This window comes from Enhydra lutris, unplaced genomic scaffold (genome assembly GCF_002288905.1).
Source record: "Enhydra lutris kenyoni isolate GAN:26980312 unplaced genomic scaffold, ASM228890v2 scaffoldscaffold9, whole genome shotgun sequence".
Taxonomy (NCBI): Eukaryota; Metazoa; Chordata; class Mammalia; order Carnivora; family Mustelidae; genus Enhydra; species Enhydra lutris.
The window spans coordinates 20,897,963-20,924,043 of NW_019154093.1; the positions used below are offsets into that span (position 1 = coordinate 20,897,963).

The window sequence follows — 26,081 nt, forward strand, 5'->3', positions numbered from 1 at the left end:
AAGAAGTCTCTTTGGCTTCTTCCTCAATCTCTCAGTAAATCATTCTCTGCACCCAGGCATAACACATCTCATAGACAATCTCGCTGCATGTCCTACATCAAAACAAAACAATGGATCTACCAATTTAGAGCTTTCATTCATTTAAAACTATCAGCACAAGCACAGAAATCCAACATATAAGTAACATGTTTTAAAAGGCCCATCCATATGCTTTTACTGGCAACTGATAACAGTGCTTCTACATCCAACCTCCTGTATGTGCTGGTATAACATTCAGGAAACAGTGCCCGAATAACATGGTCACATGCATTGTTTATTGCCCTAAATGCAACACTGCTCAATTTTCTATTTTTTTTAATGTTTGAAATACCCCTTTTTGTATCATTTCTCATCAGAAACTAAGGTTTTATTATCTTTTCTATTTGTAAAATGAAGGTACTTAATGCAACACTTAGTGAAAATGAATTAAATCTCATTATGCTAAAGTTTAAGCTATCCTGGCTACTATGCAACTTACAAAATGCTATTTTAAATTGTTTCATATCATTTCCCACCCTACCAGTGTTATGAGAAACAGCCCTTTAAAAATACTAGGTCTCCTAGCTAACAAAATTTCACATTCATAAAAAGCAATTTGTGTTTTGATGATGAGGGTGATGGTGATGATGATGATCTCACTAATTTTATCAGTATAATAATATTTACATCACAACTCATTCAAACTTACTTTAATGATACGATATATAGGTAAATATTATCTTAAAAATACTTTCAAAACTAAAAATTTATGCTAAAAAATACTGCTTTCTCATTGCAGTATAATCTGTGCAGGCCAGAATTCAGAGAAAAACTATCATTCTGCAAAAGGCAAATATTTATGTCACATAAATAACAGGTATTTTCTTGACCTACTCATCAATACCACAACCATCACACAGTAAATGACCCTATACATTTAAAATGAATCCTTCTAAATCAGAAACAGAATACTGAATTTTATAGTTCACTTACCTGAACCTCGCTTGTCCTCTGTTTGATAGTATCTTCTTTCTCCTTAAGGTCCTGTTCTACATTATTCTTTTCCCTAGAAGACCAGCAAACAATGCAAGAATATTTGAGAACATCAGCTACAGCCGGTATGGTTATCCATCCTCCTAACCCTGAATCGCTTTTTAAATACATAGTGAAACATTCAATTTTTAAGTGAAGGGCAGAGTTTTCCACCCTCTTTTAATTATTTATGGAATAGAAATCAATATAAGCTCTGTTTGTTAAAAAAAAAAATGCTTTCTCACTAAAATGTGGTGAAAAGAGAATAGATTAAAAAAGGAAGAGGAGAAAAATAATCAATGAAACACTCAGGTTTCACTGATCTCACTGTTGCTATGGAAATGATGTCCAATGAAAACTGCTGGTGAAAAAAAGGAGGGGTTGCATCAGCTCTGTATGCTTAACCCTTAAGTACCACTGTCAAATCAAATAAAAATGGCTAATAGAAATAGTCAACAATATTAAGGAAAAGGACATTTTCTGAAGTGTTAATTTCCCCTTAAATCACTGGTGTGTACCAATTTTAGAATGAAACAACACAGAAGAAATGGCTAAGACTGTCAACAGGCAATCCATTTGCTCCATCAAATACTGCTCTACTCAAAAAAGCTATTTTAGGACCACTTGTCAATTCCAGTTGATCAAATATGTAAAACAAGGTATACTAAGTAAAAACAGAATCACATTTAGCATTTATCTCGTTCTATACTCTTCAGATCAAACATACTAGGATCCACTTGTAGTCTGAGATATATTATCTAAATTCTTACATGCTTCCATCAGAGCTACATTCCTAATGAATGAGTCCTAAGCAACCTTAGATTCAGAATTACAATATAAAGCTATTTCTTTTGGTGTAATAAATTTAACTGCTTATACTGAAATCACACACACACACACACACACACACACACAGACTTGCTCCCTTCATTTTTTTTTTTTTCTTTTTTACAAAACGAGAAATAAATCCATAGAATTCTACAGCAATACATTTTTGGGTGGGGGTAAAGGTAAAAAGAAGGCAACGTGAAGAAGGGGGATGGCATTCAAGAAGTCATCCAAACTAGTTCTGTAGAGTTTCTCCTTAGAGCTTCAAGACTATTATTTCAGTTTCATCCCAGACATCATCCAAACATAAGCTCAGGCTCCATTAAGCTGTAGCATAAAGGAAAGTGGGGAAATTACACCAGAGAAGATACTTAGGGGGCAACTTATTGCTATATTTACATTTCTCCCCTTTTTGGGGTAATATTTTAAATGTAGACAAAAATCAACTGTTTTGGATATGCAGGCATAACGTTCTTAAGATTTGTAAGGAAGAAAAAAGCCCAAGAATAAAACTTATTAGTATACTGTTACTTTTAAACACTTGAGATGGCCAAGGAGCTCACTAACTGTTTCTCAAATGGGTCGCAATGTGGGTCGTGATGTTGCTGAGATTTTAAATAGTCCCTTACCATGTGAATCACTGTTGCAGCCCATTCCTCCCATACCTCAATCTACTTATTATGCAAAGGTCATCCCCATTCCCAACCCTTATAAAATTAGGTAAAATCAAAAAATAGAAATCACAGGAAGAAAAATCTAAATATACCACACAAATTCAGCAACCTCAATCCTGAAGGAAAAAAAATTTTTCCTTCCCTCCATATGTGAGCATAAGAATGTTTTCATTCCTGCTGCAGCATGTCAGAGATAAGTCACATGAAAAACTAGCCCCCTCCACCAACCCCAAATTCTCAGAGGCATTCCACACAGGCAAGTATCAATTATGCCCCCTTGTTTTGAAGGTAGCTAATAACAAAAATAGAAAATATCACACAGCATCACAGATCAGCACCACACACTAGTATGCATGTTTGTATTCAATCCTTTCTGCTTCTCTGTTAACTGCTGTTACTGACAGTGTCTGCTCAAAGATCAAGTGTGCAGGCAGGAAAACAGGGCTACAAGAAAGCAGTGAGCTGACAACACAGCCAAGACAGAAGGGTAAGAGAGCTTTAAAATAAAAAAAAAAAAAAAGGAAGCTAGCCAGGTGAAAAAGAAAACAGACTCCAAAGGACTGTCAGCTCTCACCAACAAATAATACAGTCTCTGTTTGGGTAAAATGAAGGAAGCTTAAAAGGTAGAGATTCCTTTTCATAATTTTAGGTGTGGGAGTAAGGGGAGCAGTAATGATCTCTCCAAACATTCCCGAAGACCATTTCCAACTAAACAAAAATATGGGATTGTTAGGCATTAATTCTCACAGTACTGAGATCAATTAAATTTAACTTCTGATCCACTTTTATCTAGTGAAATTCTGGTGTCCTAATAATTCTTTTATTATCAAAACCAAGTAGTGTATGATATATTACTAAAGAGATGTAAAAAAAAAAATCATCAGTTTTATTACTGTCTACTAAAACCATCAAAATTGGGGGCGCCTGGGTGGCTCAGTGGGTTAAGCCTCTGCCTTCGGCTCAGGTCATGATCCCGGCGTCCTGGGATCAAGCCCCGCATCAGGCTCTCTGCTCAGCAGGGAGCCTGCTTCCCTGCCTCTCTGCCTACTTGTGATCTCTCTCTCTCTGTCAAATAAATAAATAAAAAATGTTAAAAAAAAAAATCACAATTGAAAATCTGTCCTATAAATGAGACTAAAAATCAAATTATTTTCTCATTAACTTAGATTATAATTTCAGGGATGTTGTTCTGTTTTATTCCATTGACTCTTCTTCTTTTTTTTATTTAAATACAATTAGCCAATAGTACATCATTAGTTTCAGATGTAGAGTCCATAGACTCTTAACCTCTGTAGCTATCCTTCTCATTTCCAGCAAGTAAGAATACCTAAATACATTTAGATGCATGAAGATGCTTAGGTGCAAGAGAATGGGACATGGGTCATATTTCTTAGATTCTCCTTTCTTTCAAATAACATATATTTTTCTGTGCATAACTATACAAAGCTTTCTGTTTAGCATTAATAATTCAAAAACTTAATCTTTTCAAGATTCTGTGCCACATTAAAAAATATTTATATGCAGTTTCCCAAGGAGCCCACCAATACATGTGATAAGACAGATTCAAGATATATTTCAAAAATAGGTGTGTGAGCATTTTGCCCAAAGCACTACTCATCCTGGATGACAGGAAAAGCTCTTGCGTTTTTAGCTTAGTAACTTCCAGAAGGGAAAAAAAAATGATCCTACATACCCCCTATCTTAGATTATCTCTGTGACCCTATTCACTCCCAAGATGCTGACACATCCTAAAAAATCCACAAATACCAAAGCTTTACATAAAGAAAGGCTGGGGATAAGGCTCCCTAGTTTCCAAAAGCTGTTGGTTCTGAACCAGCAAGAAAACCAAAAGCCCAAGCTAGGCTTTCAGAAGCCTAAAGTTGACAACTGCATAAACTTACTATGAATTAGTCAAAGCTATTCACAAGGACAGTGGGGACCCAAGTCCATGCAGTTCACTTGCATTTCCCCAGGCGCTGTTTATGGGGAGAAGAGAGTGAGCCATCTGTCTTAATTTTGATATAATACCACATCGTCAGAGAAACAGATTTAAGTCACCTTCAAAGCCCTTCCCAGAAATATAGTTTTAGGGTTTTTTCCTGAAAATAAATACCCATTATTTTCCAACCAGAGAGCAATAAAAAAGAGAAACCAGTTGGAAACTAAAAACCAGGGGCGCCTGGGTGGCTCAGTTGGTTAAGCGACTGCCTTCGGCTCAGGTCATGATCCTGGAGTTCCGGAATCGAGTCCCACATTGGGCTCCCTGCTCAACCGGGAGTCTGCTTCTCCCACTGACCTCTCTCCTCTCCTGCTTTCTCTCTCTCTCTCTCACAAACAAATAAATAAATAAAATCTTTAATTAAAAAAAAAAAAAAGAAACTAAAAACCAATTAGTTAGAAACTCATGAAGGGTGACACTTGGGTGGCCAAGTCAGTTAAGCGTCTGCCTTCAGCTCAGGTCATGATCTCAGCGTCCTGGGATCAAGTCCCACATTGGGCTCCTTGCTCGGCAGGGAGCCCGCTTCTCTCCCTCTGCCTCTGCCCGCCACTCTGCCTGCCTGTGTGTGCGCGCTCTCTCCCTCTATCTCTCTCTCTCTCTCTCTCTCTCTGACAAATAAATAAATAAATAAAATCTTTAAAATAAAAAATGTAGTTTAACTGCCAATAATCTCTTATCAAGCAAACATAGAAAAGCCAAGCTATTCTCATTATTCTTATTACTATTCTGGTCACTACAGTAGTCTTTAGTAAAGTATGTAGGTCATACAGAGAACAAGAAAATGGGACTAAAAACTGGAGACTCAGATTCTCATCTGGATCTGCCATGAAACAGTTTTGTTTTTGTTTTTGTTTTTTTTTACTCTGATTATCACGTAACTTTCAGAGCCTCAGTCTTAATTTTCATTATGCAGATACTAATATCTCTACTATCTTAAGATTTGCAAGGTAAAATGTAGAAGATGTCATGTAATTAGGAAAAAAGCAGGCTTTGAACCTATGTTATGCCTGCTTTTTACTGATAACATTAACATTACTTAGAATTCTAAATAACACTGATGGAGGAATTTTTAAATTTGTTAAAAGGAATTATGGGCTGCAATAAAATTTAGAAAACATAGATAAATGCACAGAATATATAATGTCATCAGAAATTTCTGATTTCTGCCCCAAATTTCTGCCCCAAAATCTTGCTTAATACTCAAATAACTACTCTCTACCTTTAGAAACTCATTATATGGTTTTCAAAGCATAAGATTTGGTGTAAAACAGCCCAGAATTCAAATACGGGTTCCATCACAGGGCATCTTACTTAAATCACTGTAGTAACAGTTATTTGTTCTGGCTGACCCTCCCTTCTCCTAGGACCCAGAAATCCTGTTGGGAGACTGCTCTGCTCTTTCTCTCTTACCTATCACCTTTCTGTCTGAATAGTTCAAATAGAAGATGCCATCTTTTTACAGATTCAACCTCTCTGAGCAATGTCTTGCCGGGTACTGGCTTGTCACCAAAGCTTAACCATTCTCATTACACCAACTCACCACCACAGAGATTAATTCAAGAACAGGCCCATGGCAAAAGACAAGGCAGTCAGGATCTTTATCTAGGATGCCTTTATTTGGAACTAATATAAAACTATTAATACCACTATACTATCTACTACTACTATCATTACAATAATATACTACTAATAATAATTACAATAACAACACTATTATCATATGGAAACTAGCATTTATTAAACACTTACTACATAATAGGTGTTACGTGATAAGCACTTTACATGAATTATCTCATTCATTCTTAGGAAGAATTATTCCCATGAAATGATGGCGATGGCATGGGATATTTGTTGTCCCCGCCTAATGAATAATAAAATTTCCACATAAAAACCTGACGTTAAAAGCAAGCAGACAGATAATCCTGGTAGGGCTTAGGCTCTGGCTCCTTTCCCCCCTTATAATGGTTAATTCTATGCATTAACTTGGCTACGCCATGGTACCCAGGTATTTGGTTAAGGTTAAACAAGTATTTGGATGTTGCTGTAGAGATTTTTTTTTTTTTTTTTTAAGATATATTTATTTAGAATTGGGGGAAGGAGAGAGGGAGAGAATTTTCAAACAGAGTCCCCACTGAGTCCAGGAGCATGGAGCCAGACAGGGGGCTTGATCCCACAATCCATGAGATCATGACCTGAACCAAAAACAAGAGTCAGACACTCAACCAAGTCACCCAGGTTATTGTAAAGATTATTTTTTAGACGAAATTAACATTTAAATCAGTAGACTTTGAGTAAAATAAATTACTCATCATAGTATGAATGGGCTTCACCCAATTAGTTTAAGGCCTTCATAGAGGAAAAAAACAAAAACAAAAACAAACTGAGGTTCCCCAAGGAAGAGAGAATTCTATCTCCAAACTGTCTCTGGACTTGAGCTGCAACATCAACTCTTCCCTGAGTCTGCAACCTAGTGGCCTTTCCTACACATTTCAGACTTGCCAGCTCCCAGCTTGTGTGAGCCAATTCCTTAAAATAAATTGAATATAGTATCTACTTTACATATCATATGTGGGGACTGCTGCAAGGAGTGAAAAAGAAATACACAACAAAACTCAATAATACATCCCTATGCAACTTTAAGATCTATCTACTGATTCAACGAATACTAAATATTACTATATAGCTGTTACTGTGCTATACTTTAGGGCTACAAAAAAAAAAACAATGAGACAGGTATCTCCCATTAAGAAACTCAGAATTTAATGTATTTGAAGGGTCTGGCAGAAAAACGTAAAAAGATAATTATGATGCAGTATACTGGATGCCAGAATGGGCAAGTACAGGTGCTGTGGGAACACAGTAGATGGGTACTTGACTCTCCCTGGAGAGGGTAAGAAAAAGCTTACTTGGTATCAGAGAAGGCAGGATCATTAACTACAAAGTAAGCTGTAAAGATAGTAAATGGTATGTTTACCAACAGAAATTACTCCAGCCTGGGCATGCTTTGAGACTTCAGCTAAGCTTTGAAGGGAATAATGAATGTTGGACAGAAAAATGGTGTTTCAAAATGAGGGAAAGCTTGTATAAGAAAGCACACAAGATGTCAGCAAAATGGCAGACTAAGAGACAGGCTAAGAAGAAACCTTCCCAAATTTGATAAAATACACCAATCTACAATCCAAGAAGCTCAACAAATTCCAAACAGGAAAACCCAGAGACCCATACTGAGACACATTAGAATGAAACTGCTGAAAGATAGAATCTTGAAAACAGTAAGAAAGACTAGTCACATACAAAGGATCTTCAATAAGATTATCAGTAGAGGGACGCCTGGGTGGCTCAGTTGGTTAAGCGGCTGCCTTCGGCTCAGGTCGTGATCCCAGCATCCTGGGATCGAGTCCCATATCGGGTTCCTTGCTCGGCAGGGAACCTGCTTCTCCCTCTGTCTCTGTCTGCCTCTCTGCCTACTTGTGATCTCTCTCTCTCTGACAAATAAATAAATAAAATCTTTCAAAAAAAAAAAAAAAAAAGATTATCAGTGGATTTTGCAGCAGAAACCTTGATGACCAGAAGACAGTGGGATGATATATACGAAGTGCTTAAAAAAAAAAAACTTAAAACACAAAATCTGGCAAAACTGTCCTTTCAAAATGACAGAGAAGTTAAGATATCCCCAGATAAACAATGGCTGAGTGACTTCCTCACCATTAGACCTGTGCTACAGGAAATGATTAAATGAATCCTTCAAGTAGAAATGAAAGGATGCTACTAGGCAGTAACTCAAAGCCATATCAAAATATAAAGATCTTCAGTGAAGGTATATACATGGACAAGAACAAAAACCAGTATTATTTTAATTTTGGTTTACAACTTCCCCTTTAAATTTTCTATAGGATTTAAAAGACAAATGCATAAAAAATAATTATGTTAGTAGATACATAATGTATAAAGATATGACTTATGACATCAATTACATAAAATGGAGGGGACAGAACTTAGAGGAGTAGAATTTTATATGTGATTAAAGTTAAGTTGATATCAAATCCAATTAAATCATTCAGTTTGGGAAGATGAAAAAATTCTGGAGATGAATAGTGGAATAGTTGTACAAGAATATAAATGTACTTGATGACACTGAATTAAATGATTAAAAATGGCTAAAATAGTAAATGTGCTATGAGTATTTTATCATAATAAAAAAATAATGAAAAAGAATAAAGTACAGGGGCGCCTGGGTGGCTCAGTGGGTTAAGCCTCTGCCTTCAGCTCAGGTCATGATCTCAGGGTCCTGGGATCGAGCCCCACATCAGGCTCTCTGCTCAGCAGGGAGCCTGCTTCCATCTCTCTCTCTCTCTGCCTGCCTCTTTGCCTACTTGTAATCTCTGTCAAATAAATAAATAAAAATCTTAAAAAAAAAAAAAAAAGAATAAAGTACAGAGGTGAGAAAATTCTAGATAGACTAATTTATTTAAGATGGAGTCTTCATGTGTGGTAAATATAGCTGGAATGGAAGATCAAGGTCAGATAATAAGAGAATGTCAGTACTAGGTAAAGACAGTCTTCTAATATACAGGAAAGGCGATTCCCTAAAGGTTTCTGAGCTGTGCTTTTCTGAACTCCAAATGGCATTATTTAGCAACATATCTCTTCTTTTTCTGCTGACTTTTGCTCTGTAGAAGAAGAGAGGAAGTAGAGGCTCTTATTTGCTCAGAAAGCTGATGACAATTGCTAGAAAGGCAATAGAACACTCGGACTCTGCTTATCTTGAGAACTGTCAGAAGTCTTGAGCTGGAGCAGTATAACAACTATAGAGAGTTGAGGAGAAAGTCTTGACTTGTACTTCAAACCAGCCTTTTGGTTTGAAACTTAGACAGCTTTTCACTCTAAGAATTCACAGCGATTTGATAAAAACTTGAATTAAAGTTTGAGAGTAAAGACATTGATTTGTACCTTTAAGTATTTAATTTCTCTAAAAGTTACCTTAAATATATAATCTCTATATGCCTGTATACTATATTCCATTCTTTCAACAGTTACTGAATATCTGCTAAATGCCAAACAAGACTGACATAGGGCCCCTACCGATAGTTTGCTGGGGAAACAAACGTAGCCATTAATTACGAAACAGTAAGACAAATGCTATAACAGTTTAAATGCATGTGGTTCTCTGAGAATAACTAAATTTCTTAATTCTGCGAAGCTGACTGTTTTAATGAGTTTTATTTTTTTTAAATAACTCAGAGAGTATGTTCATGGGCATAAATTACTAAAAAGAAACCCTAGTTGAGATCAGGGAAAACACAAACTTTGGGTGTTGCTCACAAAACTGCTGCCCTGTCAGTGGCAGAATCCAAAATTTGATGGTTTGCTTTTAAAAGGAGAAATAAAAAGCTTATTCTGTAAACCCCAACTAATTAATTTATTCTACTTATCTGACAGTACAAAAGGAGATGAAAAAATAAATGTAAAACAAGGCCTTAATTTTCCTAATTATAAAACAGGGATAATAAAGTTGATAAGGAAGACTAATTTATATTACATCTAGAAAGACTTCAGCACAATGCCCAGCGCACAATAAGTGCTTACTAAATGTCAGCTATTATTACCACCATTCTACTATTTACCAGTATAAAAGTACAATATTTACTGGCTTTTTAAAAGTTGCAATCAAGCATCCATAGTGATGGCAGTTAGGACTTAAGTGGGTAGAAACCGATTCCTAAATTCCTTCAGGAGCTGAAATTTCTTGGTAGATATTTTTGTTTCCCAAAGACAGAATTCAACACATCTTAAAAATTATTGCTCTCTTAAACAAGATAAGAGCCCTTTAATAAGCTACCAGTACCACAAAATAATGGAAGCAAATGTAATTTTTACAGAATATAAATGATTGAGACCAGAGCAATCCAAGACCAGAATATAAATGACTGAGACCAGAATATAAATGACTGAGACCAGAGAAATATAATGCAAGTCACATACATAATTTAAATGATCAAATTGCCATATACTAAAAAGTAAAAAAGAAAGAAGTGAAATTTATCATAGTATGTTTACTTAACCCAGTATAGCCAAAATAGTTACATTCGTTTTTGAAATCCAGTATATTTTACACTAATAGCACATCTTAATTAGGATTAGCCATATTTTAAGTGCTCAATAGCCAGATGTGGCTAGCGGCTATGTTTCACACAGCACAGACTTAAAACTTTAGCACGGAGGGTTTCAAATAAATAAGACTCCCTAAACAAAGGTTTTAAATGCTGAGCCATGCACTCTGTGTGAAAATTGATGAGACTGACTCCTTATTACCAACAAAAGCGCACTACAACCTAGAGCTTCAATTACTCCATCAGTCACACCACTGTTGAGGTAGTCACGACTGAGATCTAATAGTACCACAGATCTTTACAGGGCCAAAAACAGGCCAGGTTGGGTCATATAAGCAAAAAGAGCTCCAGATTCAATAAGCAATGCTCTCTTCAGAGCTAATGGTTTCTAATGGTATGAGAACTGAACTAAACCAAAAACATAAATTTTTTAGAAGTTCAAACTGTATGCTAATGCTGCCTTAAATAGGTTTTTCACCCAAAAATCAGTTTCTAAATATGACTGAGACAGAGATATATTTAGGAACACAAATTCTGGCTACATAGTTCCAGTATCTCTTTAACCAGGGAAAAAGAGTGTTCGTTCAGCTACTGCAACCAGGGTTTGCTGAGCACCTATTCAGTAAATGCTGTACTCTAAGTGCTGAGCTGGTTGGTGGAGATGATGATGACGATGACAACGATGACAGTGACTATGAACGTGTACTGAGAATCCGTCATGTTCCAAAAAGGTATTAAGCATTTCACATCGTATTAGTCATATTTCCACTTCACAGATAAAGAAACTGAGGACTAGATAGTTAAGTTGCTTGGCTGAATCATGTCAGGAGCCAAACTGGGCAATCTGGTTGGAAAGCCATGCTCTGAAATATTATATTGCCTCATTAGAAAGAAGAAACAGTCTGTGCTATCACACATAGATCAGAATTTACTAGAGGAAGAAATATAATCCAGTACTGTAACCATTCTGAGAGAAGAAAATTGAGCGCTCTCTGAGCTGAGACAGATACCAAGGAAAGCTTCTTAGAAAAGAACTGTCTATTCTTCATCTGAAAAATTGGGATAAAACTACTTATCCTTAAGTGATGTTGCAAGAATTAAATAAGAGAAATAATATAAAGCAGGCACAGTACAATATCTAATAACTATTATTGTAATTACCTACCCTGTTTACTGGCCCGAGACCAGGATTACAAACTAGCCTGACAGGATACAGCTTTTACTTCCTGATATTCTTGCTAAAAGGACAGAGACAGGAAGGAAGTAGAAGCTGACAGAAGACAAATATTAACTCCTGCCTCAGCACAATTCACTACCACTATGCTATCTTAGTGAATGAAGCAAGTTCTGACTTTTCACCGTCAAGAACTTCTCTATTTGAAACAGTTTACTTTCAGAGCAAGGGTTCTTAAAAATGGACCCACAGATAGTTTTTAAGGGTCTGGGAACTCCTGAAATAAATACAAAATGGTGTACATGGATACACATATTCTTTTGGAGGTGGGAGGGGCCCAAAAGCCTTTTTCAGATTCTCAGAGTAAATCCCTGACACAAAAATAGGCTATCAAAATATGAAAAATCAGGCAACTATACTTAATGTCCCTGGGAGGATTAAAAATCCTTTTGTCTCTAAAATCCTCTTCTATAGACTTGAAAATAAGCTATTATTCAGAAGATCTTTTGTCTTTTCATCCTTTAATACATGGCTTCTGGTCTGCCATAAACCTGACAGGAATTGAGTCTGTGAAATATTCTAATATTATAACATACTTCAATTCATTCATTCAACCAACTAACCTATACTGAGATTCAGTGGTGTCAGGTACTACGTGCATTAACTTCTAGACCTATCCAAGTGAATAAGACATAGCCCCTGCCCTAAAGGAGTTCAAATAAAATGAAGACCACAATAAAAAAATGGTGAGTACTATCACAAAGGAATAAAGTTTCTAAAAGTAAAAAGAAAAAAGCAATTAGCAATCAAAATTTTAGTGAAGGTTTGAAAAACCAGATGATATTTAAGTTGGGTCTTAAAGCAAAGGTAAAGTTTATAAGGTAAAAGGTATGCTCAAAGGGACAACAGGATGAGAAGCACAGAAGAATAAAAATGTGTGGCATGTTGATGGAGAGGTCCACCCACCACATGGCTTGAGAAAAGGGATAAAATCAACACTGAGAGTGCCAAAGGAAACATATGGTGTCTTCTCTCAAGGAGCCTGATGGTGCCCTAGAAGAAAGGATTCTACTTTACTGTAGGAGGTGGCTAAGACAAAAGAATGGTCAGGAAGCCAAAGGAAAACCATGGAAGAAGAGCCTTTGTGACATACTCAGAAAAGTAAGGTGGATCCAGATGGGAATAGGACATCACTAAGGGATCTGAGTTGTATTTTATACACCAGCTGGAGGTACAAGGGAAGGAAGGAGAGACTCAAAGCACAGAGTCAATTAGGAAGTTATAACAGTAATCCAGAGAAGAGATAAGGGGTTAGTAAAACCAATAGCACAGACAGGACAGATTTCAGCAAAACTGAAAGTTATTTTCTCATCTATTATATAAGCTAAGCATTAGGAACAGAACAGTGAACAAACAAATAGTCCTTATGCTTAAGAAGCACTTTGGTTAGTAAGAGATCCAAATAAAAGAGATGATTATAATAAAGTATTTAAATGCTATGATTACTATAAATAGTAAAACTATGTAAGATTTGATAACTATGAGGGTTAGGAGGTAAACAAGTCAGAGAAGGTTCCCCCTTCCAGAGGAAGTGATGTCTAAGGTGAGATTTGAAAGATCAGAAGGAAGTGATCACGCAAAGGAGATGGAAAGGTAGGAGTGATTTCAAGAAACATTTCAAAGATAGAATACACAGATAAGAGGAAGAAAAATCTCAGATTTCAAGCCTGAGTGACTAGATGAATGGTGATATCACTGAGAAAGGCAAATAAATGAGACAAGGATTGGGAAGTCATGTCTACTGGACATTCTCTAGAAGGCAAATGAAAAATACAGGTCTTAGGCTCAGGTAGGAGATCCAGTATTTGTGAAAAGATTATGATATCACAACTATATTTTAAGTTAATGGTCTTACTATTGGACAAAAAGACTAGCATCTGCAACTTGGAAAGGATAGCAAAGTGTAATTTCCTGAATAGCAATGCTGATGGTTGTGCTAAAGTCCACGGCCACAGGCTACTCTCTGCTGGCTCCACGTCATGGTTCAGAAAGCTTTAAAAACACAGAGTCCAAAGATGCTCCCTTGGTAAAGGCTTCTTTTTAAAAAATCTGTGTGAGTGGTGACAGCCCAACACCCATTTCACTCTAGTGCAATGAGGAGGATGCTAACTAATACATGGAGCATGCCACCTGGATATGTGGCGTCACTACAGGTCGGGGCACATGCAAGTACGAGAGGGGCTTCGTCTAGATAGTTTATCCTTCACCTATTTTTTCTGTACAGCACCCTGAGGTAAACCAATTTTAAATGTTTGAGTAAACCAGTTATGACGATTTATGCTAACAAAGTGAACTAGAAACCACTTGAATAAGGTTTTAAATTTGTTTTTTTTTTTTTCATTTTTCAGTTTTAATGCAAATGCCTGAATGTACTCAATTGTCAAGCTGTATGCATGAAAAACTGGCCAGCCCAGTGAATTAATCATTAGCAAATGGAACTATAAGCAGTCCACTAAGTACATCCTGATCATTAAGGGAGTATAAGTATTTATATTATAAAACTGATATATAGCTTGTTCTTTAAGAGACAGGGCCACCAGGCAATACATGTAAATTTTGTGTATATGGACAGAACACATTTTTGACATTCAGTTCTGCTATCTAGAAACAATGAGTAAATGAACTTGGCGGTGGGGAGGGCAAGAGGTAAATAAAAGATTCAATCTGATTCTTCTGGCAGTGGGGAAAGGAGTTAAAAGCAGGTCATTCTGCAGTATTATCTGTACAAGTCCTTCACAGTTGACTTGCCCATCTCCATAAATATCCACTTCTCTTATTATTTCCTCTACATTTTCTTCATCTGTTAGTTTTTCTAAGTTTCTCATGACATGACATAGTTCTGCCACATTGATTAACCACTGCCATCAAAGACCTGTCACAATGCCTCACCAATTCCTTCTTCACTGTATATTTCATTTTTCTAGCCATCATAGTCAAAAACTCTGGGAAGTCAATGGTGCCATTACCATAAGCCTCCACCTTGTTGAACATATCCTGCAATCTGGCTTCTGTTGGGTTCTGACCCACTGACTTCATGACAGTTCCAAGTTTCTTTGTTGTGATGGTACTATCACCATTATTTCAAATAGAGAGAAAGCTTCCCTAAACTCAGCAATCTGTTCTATGGTCAGCTGATAAGCTATAGTGCAAACAAAAGGAGATGGAGCAAAGGGAGTGAGGGTGGCTGTACCAGCACAGGGGCTGGAACAGCAGATGGGGGTGCCACTGCTGCGGTTTGGTGTGCGCGCAGTGGACTGCCAATAACAAACAGCACTGAGCCCACGAGGCTCCAAGCACCACTACCCTGGTATTACAACTATTGCTTTTCCTTCTTTAGGTTAAAAATATCATGCTAATTTAACCTGGCTGACATAATTAAATTCCTATATAGAAAATGTTGAAGGAATTATATTAAAAATGTAAAGAAAAAAATGACAAAAAGGCAACCTGCCTCAAACTCTCATATTTTCAACTAGAAAACAACTTCATGAACCAGAGATGGAAACGTCTCATTTTCTGGCTAGTAACAAAGAACATTCTTTACCCAACTAACTCTTTAGGTTATATATATTGCTTTTCTTATCTCTTTTGATTTTCCATGGTCAAAACAAAATATTATTCTAAGAAACATACTCTTTTCTCATTATGCTCTTCTATTTCAAAATGCTTACTAGTATGCATTATAACGATCACAGAGGGGAAAAATAAACTGGTAAAGCACTATATTCATTACATAGTCATTACGATTCTGTACTATGTATTATTTATTTGCAGGTTTGGTCACTGGACTGAAATTATAGATCTTCATCTAAAAACCAGCAAATACGAAGGGGCTAATCTTGGGATGCCTAGGTGGCTCAGTCAGTTAAGCATCTGCCTTCAGTTCAGGTTATGATCCTGGGGTCCTTGGATAGTCTTGCATCAGGCTCCTTGCTCAGCCTGCTTCTCCCTCTGCCTGCTGCTCCCACTGCTTGTTCTCTCCCTCTCCTTCTCTCTGGCAGATAAGTAAATAAAATCGTTAAAAAAGGGAGGGGGAGGCTAATCTTTTGTCAGACAGCAATTTAGTAAAAGCCATAAGCAAAATCTGCTTAAATTCTTTTTTCCTGTTTTATAGTTATATTTACCACATCCTGATATATTAATAAACAATTCAAAAGCTAAAGAGTAATACTATGGCACAGAAAAAATTGTTATTCACAATCACAGAAACCAAGATTTATAATGTAGTATCTTGAAGAGTTGGTGATATAGTGACCTAACACCATTTACAAAAGTGAATTTTAACAACATAATTTTAGCATGGGTTGATGAATCTCATTATGACATGAGTGGAGTTGACAGATGATAGACGTTTGCCTACACTGTAGATCTCATCTAAAGAAAAGCCTAGGGAAAATATTTTCACAAATGCCAAATCATGTATAAGTGTTTTACACATTTATACTATGGGACTAAAACCTAAAAACAAGGTTGTGGAGCTCTGTGATTTTCTTAATAAGATAGTCAGAAAATGTTAGATATATTTTTATGTTTTAGTTGCAATTCACTATAAAGGACTGTCACTAGTATATCTTAACATTATGGTTATTAAAAGTTAGTGAAAGTTCAATTTACAAAAATGTAACTAATATTAGAAATGTCTGCACTGGCAAGAACGCTTTATGTATGATGCTCTACTTCCTATTAAAGCTCACTACAGAAACATTTCATATGTCAACAACTGCTGGAAGCCAAGCAAGTCCTAGAATATTGGGGCATATCTACAAGAGGCACAGAGGACAAGTATTTTCAAATCTAGCTGTATATATACATTGAACACAATGTATATTACACATAAGGCAAGCAAAATGCTAATGGACCATATAGAGACCACATGAAAAGTCTACACACCATTATAGACTCAATAATGAAATGTTTACTTCTTTTATTCTGAACCAAAATAAAAAATTGCTTTTTTTTTTTAAAAGATTTTATTTATTTATATGACAGAGAGAGACACAGTGTGAGAGGGAACACAAGCAGCCAGAGAGGGAGAGGGAGAAGCAGGGTTCCCTCTGAGCAAGGACCCCAATGCAGGGCTTGATCCCAGGACCCTGGAATCATGACCTGAGCTGAAGGCAGATGCTTAACCATCTGAGCCACCCAGGTGCCCCCAAAATTGCTACCTTAATGAGAGGCAAATATATAATAGAAGGAATGCAGAACTATAACTTAACACAACTGGACTTGGGGTGCCACCCAGCACTACTGCTGGCGTGATCTGTGACTGAATTGTTTTCATAAGTAAGGAAAAAATTGGACTATATAATCCCCAAGGGTTTTGTTTCTGTTTTTATTTGTTACTTTGTGTGATTTCAAGTGTAGAGGCTTTATGTAAATAGACAAAGTCCAATTTTTGCGCAGGAAATAAGAACAGCACAGAACTTAGAAGGCAGATAAACTCAAGACTGAATTTTAAAAAATTAAGAACAGGGCGCCTGGGTGGCTCAGTGAGTTAAGGCCTCTGCCTTCAGCTCAGGTCATGGTCCCAGGGACCTGGGATCAAGCCCCGCATCGGGCTCTGTGCCCAGTGGGGAGCCTGCTTCCTCCTCTCTCTCTGCCTGCCTCTCTGCCTACTTGTGATCTCTGTCAAATAAATAAATAAAATCTTTTTAAAAAATAAATAAAAATTAAAAATTAAAAACAAAAAAGAAAACACAAACAAAAAACTACACAATGACACTGTGCCCAGACTTACATTTATAGAATGTCAAGTCATACTGTTCAAAGAGATAGATGATACTAATGCTAATCACCGAAATTACTACGGATTTAAAGCTATGCCGCCTTTAGCAGCATTTACCTCCCCAGAATTCATGCCTCCTTCTGGCAGAATTTTCATGTCAGGATACCCTCTCCTCTATGTGGTCCTGGTAACAAACTATCCTTCCACCACTCCATGACAGAGTTCATGGCAAATCAATAAACTACACTTTCCCTGGCCCCTGACTATTTCAGAGACCGGCATGGCCCTAAGCGAGTACAATAATATGGAATCTTAGGGTTTTTGCAGGAACTGCCAGAAAAGAGGTACTCTACTAGATCTAAAATTACAAATACACGAGGCTAAGTATGCTACAGCCCTTTTGACAATATAATGAGAAATTCCATCTGAGAATGAACAATCCAGTGGAAGTGGAGACAAGAAACAGAGCAAGAAAACAGATTATATCATTTAAGCCCCTGTATGAAGCTATTCCTTAAGCCATCTCTATCTACCTCTAAGAGGTCTTAATTTCACAACTCAGCAAATTCACTCTCACTTAAATTAGCTTGGGTTGAATTCTTTGTTGCAACTGAAAAATCGTAACAATTAAGTTTCCCTATAGCAGTTTTAATGAGGAAAGATCATTCCCTATTTCTTGCTATAAAGCTCAGATCAATCATTGTACAACCCCCCTTATGTCTCAATACCATCAATAAAATAAAGTATCAGCCATTACCTGCTTCAAAGTGTTATGAAGGTTAAAAATAGAAAAGATTTGTGTAAATACAAAATGATGCTTAAACCCAACACTGTGTAGATGGAAAAATGGTCTCATTTTTAAGAAAGTAATCTCAGGAGGTCATTTTTACACTATTACCATACAGTTTCTAGGGAACAAGGGAATTAAGGAAATACCAATAGTGCCTGTTGTACTTAGATTCAAATCCAATTGTACTTAAGTCTGTTCTACATAGTGCCTATGTATAAGAGAGACGATTCAATTCCAAATCAAGTGTCCTGAGAAAGGTTTGTATGACTGGGCAAAATAACCTAAGCACCTAAACTCCTAACCTATAAACTAGGAACAATAAAATCTAACTCTACAGTTTCTGTGAGAAGCAAATGAGATAACAGTTATGAAACCTCTTTGCACAGTATATGCATTTAACATTCCTTCCATAAAATGTATTAAATAATGTTTTTCTAATATGCTATTCAAATATCTAAAGCTGGAGGAAAACTATACTCCATTCATTCTAAGATACACATTTTTCTCGGCCTAAAGTCAGATAGTATTTATAGCTGATGCCACTGTTTATTTGGCAGTGATTTTTAGTTTAGTGGTACATAAGAAAAGAGTGCATCTTGCAATTAAAGGGTTGCCTTAGATTTGATGAATTAGGGTACACTAGGGAAAATAAGAAACAGGATTCAAGGATTCCCAATTCAAGAACCACAGTACTTAAATAAAGTAGAATTTACCAAGATACATATTAAAAACAGAAATGTGTGTGTGTGTGTGTGTGTGTGTGTGTGTGTGTGTGTATTTACATAGTCAGCTTAATTTTAGTTTACATACCTCTGTAGATCAACTATTTCATTGTTAAGGGTATCTAGCTCCTTAATAGCAGAGAAATCTGCAACAGGACTTGATCCTATGATGTTCTAAAAACAAAAAGTTCACAATTATAACATTATTACTATAAAACTATATATGGTAAAGCATTAAAAATTTTCAAAAGCACTACATGGATACAGATTATTACACATTTTACAGTATTACTAATACTTTAAATTCATTTAAGAAAATTATATCTAGTATAATTTTATACACACACACAGTTATAAACTGAGACATTTTCCCTTAAATTCTCCAAAAGCTATTGCTCTATAATAGGTACCACCACTTGAGAGCCCAAAGTCCTTGTCACTTTATTCTAGCACCTGTTTAAAACCTTGAAGTAAAGCAGATACCAGATTTATAAACTAATTCCTCCATTAAAGAATAAATTTCTTGGGGAGATGGATAGTGACTTATTAGTACTTGTGTCATCTGACACAGAGTAAGTAAACAAATTTTTGTTGAATCTCAGAATCATAATGGTAGCTGATTTTATTCAATTCAAAATTTACTTTTGTTAAACAATTTTGGTGCCTACTCTATTTAAAGTAGAAGCAGCTGCTCAGCATATTCCATAGTAAATTTTAACATCAGCATATATGAAGCTGTCTTCATATATGACATCCTTTACATATGGTTTTCTTTCAATACTGAAAGTGTCAAAATTGGTCTCTGAATGGTACCTGGGTTTATTCTGGTCTCTGCCATTTTACTAACTGCATGATCTTCACTATAAAATAGGGAAATAATCTCTGCCCTGCCCACTTTAAAAATTAAATTAAATAAATAATGTATATGTCACTCTAAAACTTAGTAACATTTTACAAATGTAAGGTATTACTATAATTAACCTACTCAACAGAATATGCCCTTAAGATGGATGACCTCCCAATAAGTTGCTTCCACCCTGGCTCACAAAGATTGTGAACCATTTTTGATTCGTTATATATGTGGCTGAAGTCAGGACAAGAAGATAACTGCTCCTTCAAACACCTAACCAACCTCCAGTGCTATAACCAGACTGACAAAAAACAGAATAACCACCATTAGGAAATTTTAAAATTGAGGCCTAAACATGTAGAACTAAAATACATTGAGGACTTTATTAGCAGAACATAAAACTTAGAATTAATACATATTTTATCATGGACTTAATGTATGTCATCAACTTGGACAACAGAAGAAGAAACATAAAAGTTCACAATATCCCATCTCTTCACATGTATATGATGATTTACAATTTACTAAGCACTTTCAAATCCATTAATCAATTCTCAAACTAATCTGAAAACTGGGTTATTAAGTATGGCCGGTATTATTAGTAACCCCATTTTAGAGCTAAGTAACTAGATTTAAAGCACCTGCCTAAAGATGAACCCAGCTAATAGGAGACATTGCTTAGGAGACCTCTGATTAAATTAAAATCTATTTCACAGTATGCACCTTGGCACTTGGATATCAAGATCATTTAGGGCAAATGAAACCATCACCCTAAAAGCCAACTTGATAAACAGGTATGTCGATAAAATTTGGCAAATAACTCCCTCCGTATTTCTTTAGGCACATTGCATTATTAGTCCTCAGATGTTTTGTCTACCAATACCAAAATTCATCTGTTAGGATTCAATTAATGCTAGTCTCAATTTTATTATTAACTACAAATTTTTATCAAATGTACCTCTTACTGGTTTACTGTGTTTCACTAATACCCAGACCATTATCATCTTGAATTAAATTAGAAATTTTAAAGTGGATTTCTGAATGTGACAGGTATTCACTAGGATTTTAAGTCTGTCTAAACGTGATATATAAACTGTCTGGTCAGACAGTTTGACTGTTGAACAAAATGAAAAATCAGGACTTCATCTCACTTTTACACCAAGAGTAACTGCTACTGAGAAATTCGCTATGAAAGGTCCAAGTATACCAAGAAACTGATGACTTCCACACCTCTTCTGCTACTCCAGCTCAAAAAAGTGACTCACAGCTGACAGTCTTTCACTATTAAAAATATCATCAGATAAGAAGAGTGAGACAAGTAAGTTTAACCTCAAACAAGTTAGGTGATACCACAGATGACTCCAGAGGGCAGACTAGTGTACTGTATTTGGTATAGCTTGTATCACTCCTCAATTGCTAACACAGAAATTAAACTCCCATTCTAAAGTAATAAAATGGCATGCAATCAAGAAATATGGACAAAGTTCAGCTAACAGTATATAAAGTATAAGAAGGGCGTATGGAGAAAAATGTAGCATGTCCCCTTTTTCCAAAATATTTTGTCTCACCCTGTTTTGTGCATTACACAAAAATTCCACTTTGCCACTTAAAAAGCCTCTAATTGTAAAATTATAAACCAAAAACCATAATGCTAAAAAAGGCATAAAGTAAAGCTCTAACCTTGAGAGAGTAGAGTTAAGAAACTGACAGTACAAGAAAGGCGAAAAGCAGAGTGCTGCAGAATGGAAAAAATAGTCCAAACTAGAAAAAACACAGAAAGGAAAGCAATATTCAAAAAAAGATTAGTCAAAGCTGCAAAAAAATGCAGTTCTAAAAAATCAGATTATAAAGAGAAGAGAGATTATTCGAAAGACAAAACAAATGCAAACTTTAAATACTTAAGGTTAAAAAGTTGGGTTAATAGATAAGACAATAATGATAAAATCCCATTTTAATGTATAATATTGATATCTGACATAATTAGCCAAAAGTGTCCATGCTCTAGTGAATGGACTTCAGACAAATCTATTAAAAACTCTGTAGAGCAGATGCAACCTGGGGTGTCTACTAATGTCATCTGCTTCAGAAAGCTCTGTCACATCTGTAGTTTTGCACTGGAGGGAGATTTAGTGGGTATAAAATGAAGGTGACAAGGTGAAAAAACAGTCTGCATAGGTGAAAAAACAGGAATGAAACAACTCAGATATAGTTATAGCAGAGAGCACACATACAAATCTGTAACTTTTATCTTTCTGGGTGGCATCACTTTTGGCCTTTTCCACAACTTACGGAACCTATATCCTATGTCACCAGAAATCTCAAAATTTCAGAAAATGCTCTCCCTGTCCCTAAAACTCACAAAAGAGATAATCAAATACTTATTTTATTTAAAACTAAGGATTAAAAACTCCTAGAAGTAATTTCTATACCTGGTGGCTATAAATTTCCATTTAGTTGACTTATTAAAAAAATCAATTTTGAATTTTATTAGGTTAAAATGGGATTTTTTTTTAACCTATGTGACAAAATTACTGCAAAACCAAACTATTCTACTGACATTTTAAAGACAGCTCTCCTTATACCACACATCTAACAACTTTTATTATATCTAACTCTGAAAAATCACCACAGCGGTAATTACTTTATAGGCCATAAAATATTTAAAAATACCAAGTATATATTTTTAGAGGCAATAATAGCCTCTAGAAAACGTTAAGTCCTTTTGAAGCTCTATGAAGGCCAAGATATTGTAAATACACTAAGCTAGGACGGATGTCTAGAGGAGGAGAGAAAAAAATCAAGGCACAGCATGGCTAAAACAATGTAGTTTTGAAAACTCCCACTACTGGCCAGAAACCAGAAGTTGCTAAAACCTGCTTCTAGCTGTTCAGATATGAAATTTGGCCCCATGCTCAGGATAAGGTCATCTACATAGCTAAAACCACACAGACTTCTCAACATTATGTTTTTCTTGTTTACATATAAAATTGACACCAATCATAATCTCCTAGATTTTGTTTTCAATTTTGTATTATTTTGGGTGAATCATCAAATGAAACACAATAATTTAATGCTTAGAGATTTCATTTAAATTTTATACCTTATTCATAAAAATTCACACATCCAAGACAGGGGAAAGGGGGGGGAGGACACATTTTTCCAATTTTTAGATTGGAAAATATGTTTGCCATATGTGTAATGAATGCTGGGGTAAACGAGCTGTAGCCCAACAATGTCATACAAGGCGTCTGAACATATTTATAGACACAAACTAAACCACAAACAGTATACTGCTCTACTGATAGCCAGATACATTTTCTCCACTGTTTCATTCAAATCAAGTATGTCATCTAACACAGCACTTATTTCCTTTTGTTAATACATTCCAGTTTCTGTTGTCTTACCTTTTGTAAATTGGTCCTGTCTGATGGCGGAACCATCTCAGGAGTAAGAATGTGAGGAGGATCAATGCCTTTTATTAACTTTTGATTGATCAAGTGAAAAGCCAAGGCAAACTGATCTTTTGAAAGCTTCCCACAGTCCTTTGTGTCACATAATGTCCTGTACAAATAAACAAAACAAACAATATAAATGCTACCAACTGCTATTCTAAATATCCAGGGAAAAATGAACAGGACTAGGTAGCTTTTTAAAAATGATCAGTTGAGTTAAAAAAGAAACTCTTACTTCTGTGTGTGACTTACCCGAAACTTAAACTCAAATGTTAGAAAAGAGAGATTAGCTAAAATGGTTTTTAAAAAAGAGAAAGAGAATGTTCACCTTGGTGCTGAGCAGAGGCCTCTTATCTGGGTTTGCTTTGTACTTTCTTACCAATTTCCAGAACTATTACAGAGTAAGAGTTGTGGTGGGCCAAAGAATCCCAACATTCTCGACATTAAAAGATGTTAAAAATGAAACCTAAGATTCAACAAATTTGAGTCATTAGTGGCGTTAGAATGATTCTAAAACAAGCAAAAATTTCCACGTTGGCTTGCTTCCTGCAACTCTTGGGAGTAGGCGGATATAAGGATCACCAAGTCAAAGCAGAAACAACAGCTGCAAATGGAGATCACATGTGAAGAGAAGGCAGCAATGTGGAAAGCTTTACAAAATCACTTGAAGAGAAACAGCAAATGTTTTATCCTGTTTTCTTCTCTGACCTTCCTTCCTCCCTCCCTCTCTCTCTCTTTCTTTTTAAAGCTCAGCTTTCTGAAGTCCTGATCTGTTTCATTCACTGAAACTCAATGTGGCCTGATGAACAGATTATGGGTAAGGTGTCAAAGAAATCCTGAATTCCAGCTTCTCTACTTGTTTCTTCTTGTGACCTTGAACAAATTTTTTTAACCTCTTCAAGCCTTAGTTTCTTTATCTATAAAGTAGAGATAACACACATTCTGCAAGGTTACAGTGAGAATTAAAGGTAAAGTACAGGGGCACTGGGTGGCTCAGTTGTTAAGCATCTGCCTTTGGCTCGGGTCATGATCCCAGTTTCCTGGGATCAAGCCCCACATTGGGCTCTCTGCTTGGCAGGAAGCCTGCTTCTTCCTCTCCCACTCCCCGTGCTTGTGTTCCCTCTCTTGCTGTGTCTCTCTCTGTCAAACAAATAAAATCTTAAAAAAAAAAAATGGTAAAGCACATAAAGTCTGGGCATAATGCCAATTCCATGACAACTGCCATTTATTGAGCACACTGTCTGGCCTAAGCATTTGAAAGTGGCAGTTATTATTAGTTACAGATATTTCATCTTTCCCAGTCTTGAGTTCTTGTTCCTCTTAAGGCAGACCTACTGTCCTCCTTTGTTCTTTTCTAAGTTTCTCTTTGCAACTATGTGGTTCCACATCTGATGTTTGCTGCCTCTTGAAAACCTCAACATAATCTCCAATATAGTCAGGTGGACTGACAACAGGCACACTAAAATTTTCATATGTATGGTCTTATTTAACATGACATGCACTAGACACTCAAGTTCATCTTTTTTAAGGACCAAGTGTGTACTCCCTATGTAAAGGTATAAAAGTATACATATGCCATACAGGATTATAAGAGCACACCTTGAAGATACTCTTCTGTACATTGTCTAAATTTCAGATTTTTGGATTCTCCCTTAAAAATTTAAGCTTAATTAACTGATATAAACAAATGCAGCATTTTAACATTTTAATAATCATTAACTGACACTGTCAACTTATAAAACAGGTAATACATTCTCAAGCTTTTATCCATTATCCAGAAGAAATTCTCATATTTAAATTTTCTCTGCAAAGAATTTTGAAAGATAACTATCCAATTTACAAATGCCTAAAAATAAGAATGCACAAAACTAGAGTTTTACAAAACCATATTTATTTTCTAAATTAATTTAAATAAAATCTTACCAAATATGGGCCAGTAAGGTAGAAGGTAAACCTGTCTTTAGGAAGATTTCACGGACTTCCAATCCAGATACAAAACCATCCATATCTTTATCAGTTTTCAAGAAGATCTCATCGTATTTAGCCTTTTCTGCAGGGGATACAACCCACTACAAGAAAGAAATAAAAAGAGTAATAAGAACAAGTAAATATATAGCTATATAAGGTGTTTCTGTCAGAATGAAACAGACTTTGAAATGTCATTCTTGCAACCCATGATAGTATCTGTCAAAATTTTGAGCAATTCCATCCCACTAACTATAGCAATAGTGTACCATTCCATCAACCCTGATCAAAATGCTGTGGTGAAGAGAAAATTGCGGAAGAAAAATACAGGTCAGTTGGGATATACTTATAGATGCTCATTTCACTTTTTTCCTTTCAAGTAATGAATAAATTCAAGCATAGTTAACTCTTGACTTATGAATGACCACATTAAGATGAGTAACTGGGAGAGTCTGTATAAACAAAATATTCAGATAATTCTCAATCCTTATTTTTTAGAGTTTCATTCAGCGTTCATAGCTGTAGCTGAATTAGCTGATTTGCATATCCTGTCATTATTTTCCTTTACGCAGCCTGAAAAGCATCAGGCTGGAGGGGAAAAAAGGCTCGGGACAATCCAAAATTGGATGATTTGATCCCAAAGAATCAAGAGTTAACCAGGGATTAAGAAAACAAAAACATC

General features: G+C 35.9%; 1 protein-coding gene and 1 pseudogene across 2 annotated transcripts in view; both read right to left on the minus strand.

The window, feature by feature from the left end:
* LOC111142796 (epidermal growth factor receptor pathway substrate 15) overlaps nt 1–26,081 on the minus strand; it is a 147,200-nt gene that overhangs the window by 58,346 nt on the left and 62,773 nt on the right. For both annotated transcript variants that reach the window (XM_022496106.1, XM_022496105.1), the window contains exons 10-13: nt 25,358–25,503; nt 23,387–23,543; nt 19,221–19,306; nt 1,012–1,084 (exon numbers count right to left, since the gene is read on the minus strand). In XM_022496106.1, coding sequence (XP_022351814.1) covers nt 1,012–1,084; nt 19,221–19,306; nt 23,387–23,543; nt 25,358–25,503 — 462 coding nt within the window. The remainder of the gene's footprint in view (nt 1–1,011; nt 1,085–19,220; nt 19,307–23,386; nt 23,544–25,357; nt 25,504–26,081) is intronic.
* Nucleotides 14,493–15,576, minus strand: LOC111143627 (annotated as a pseudogene).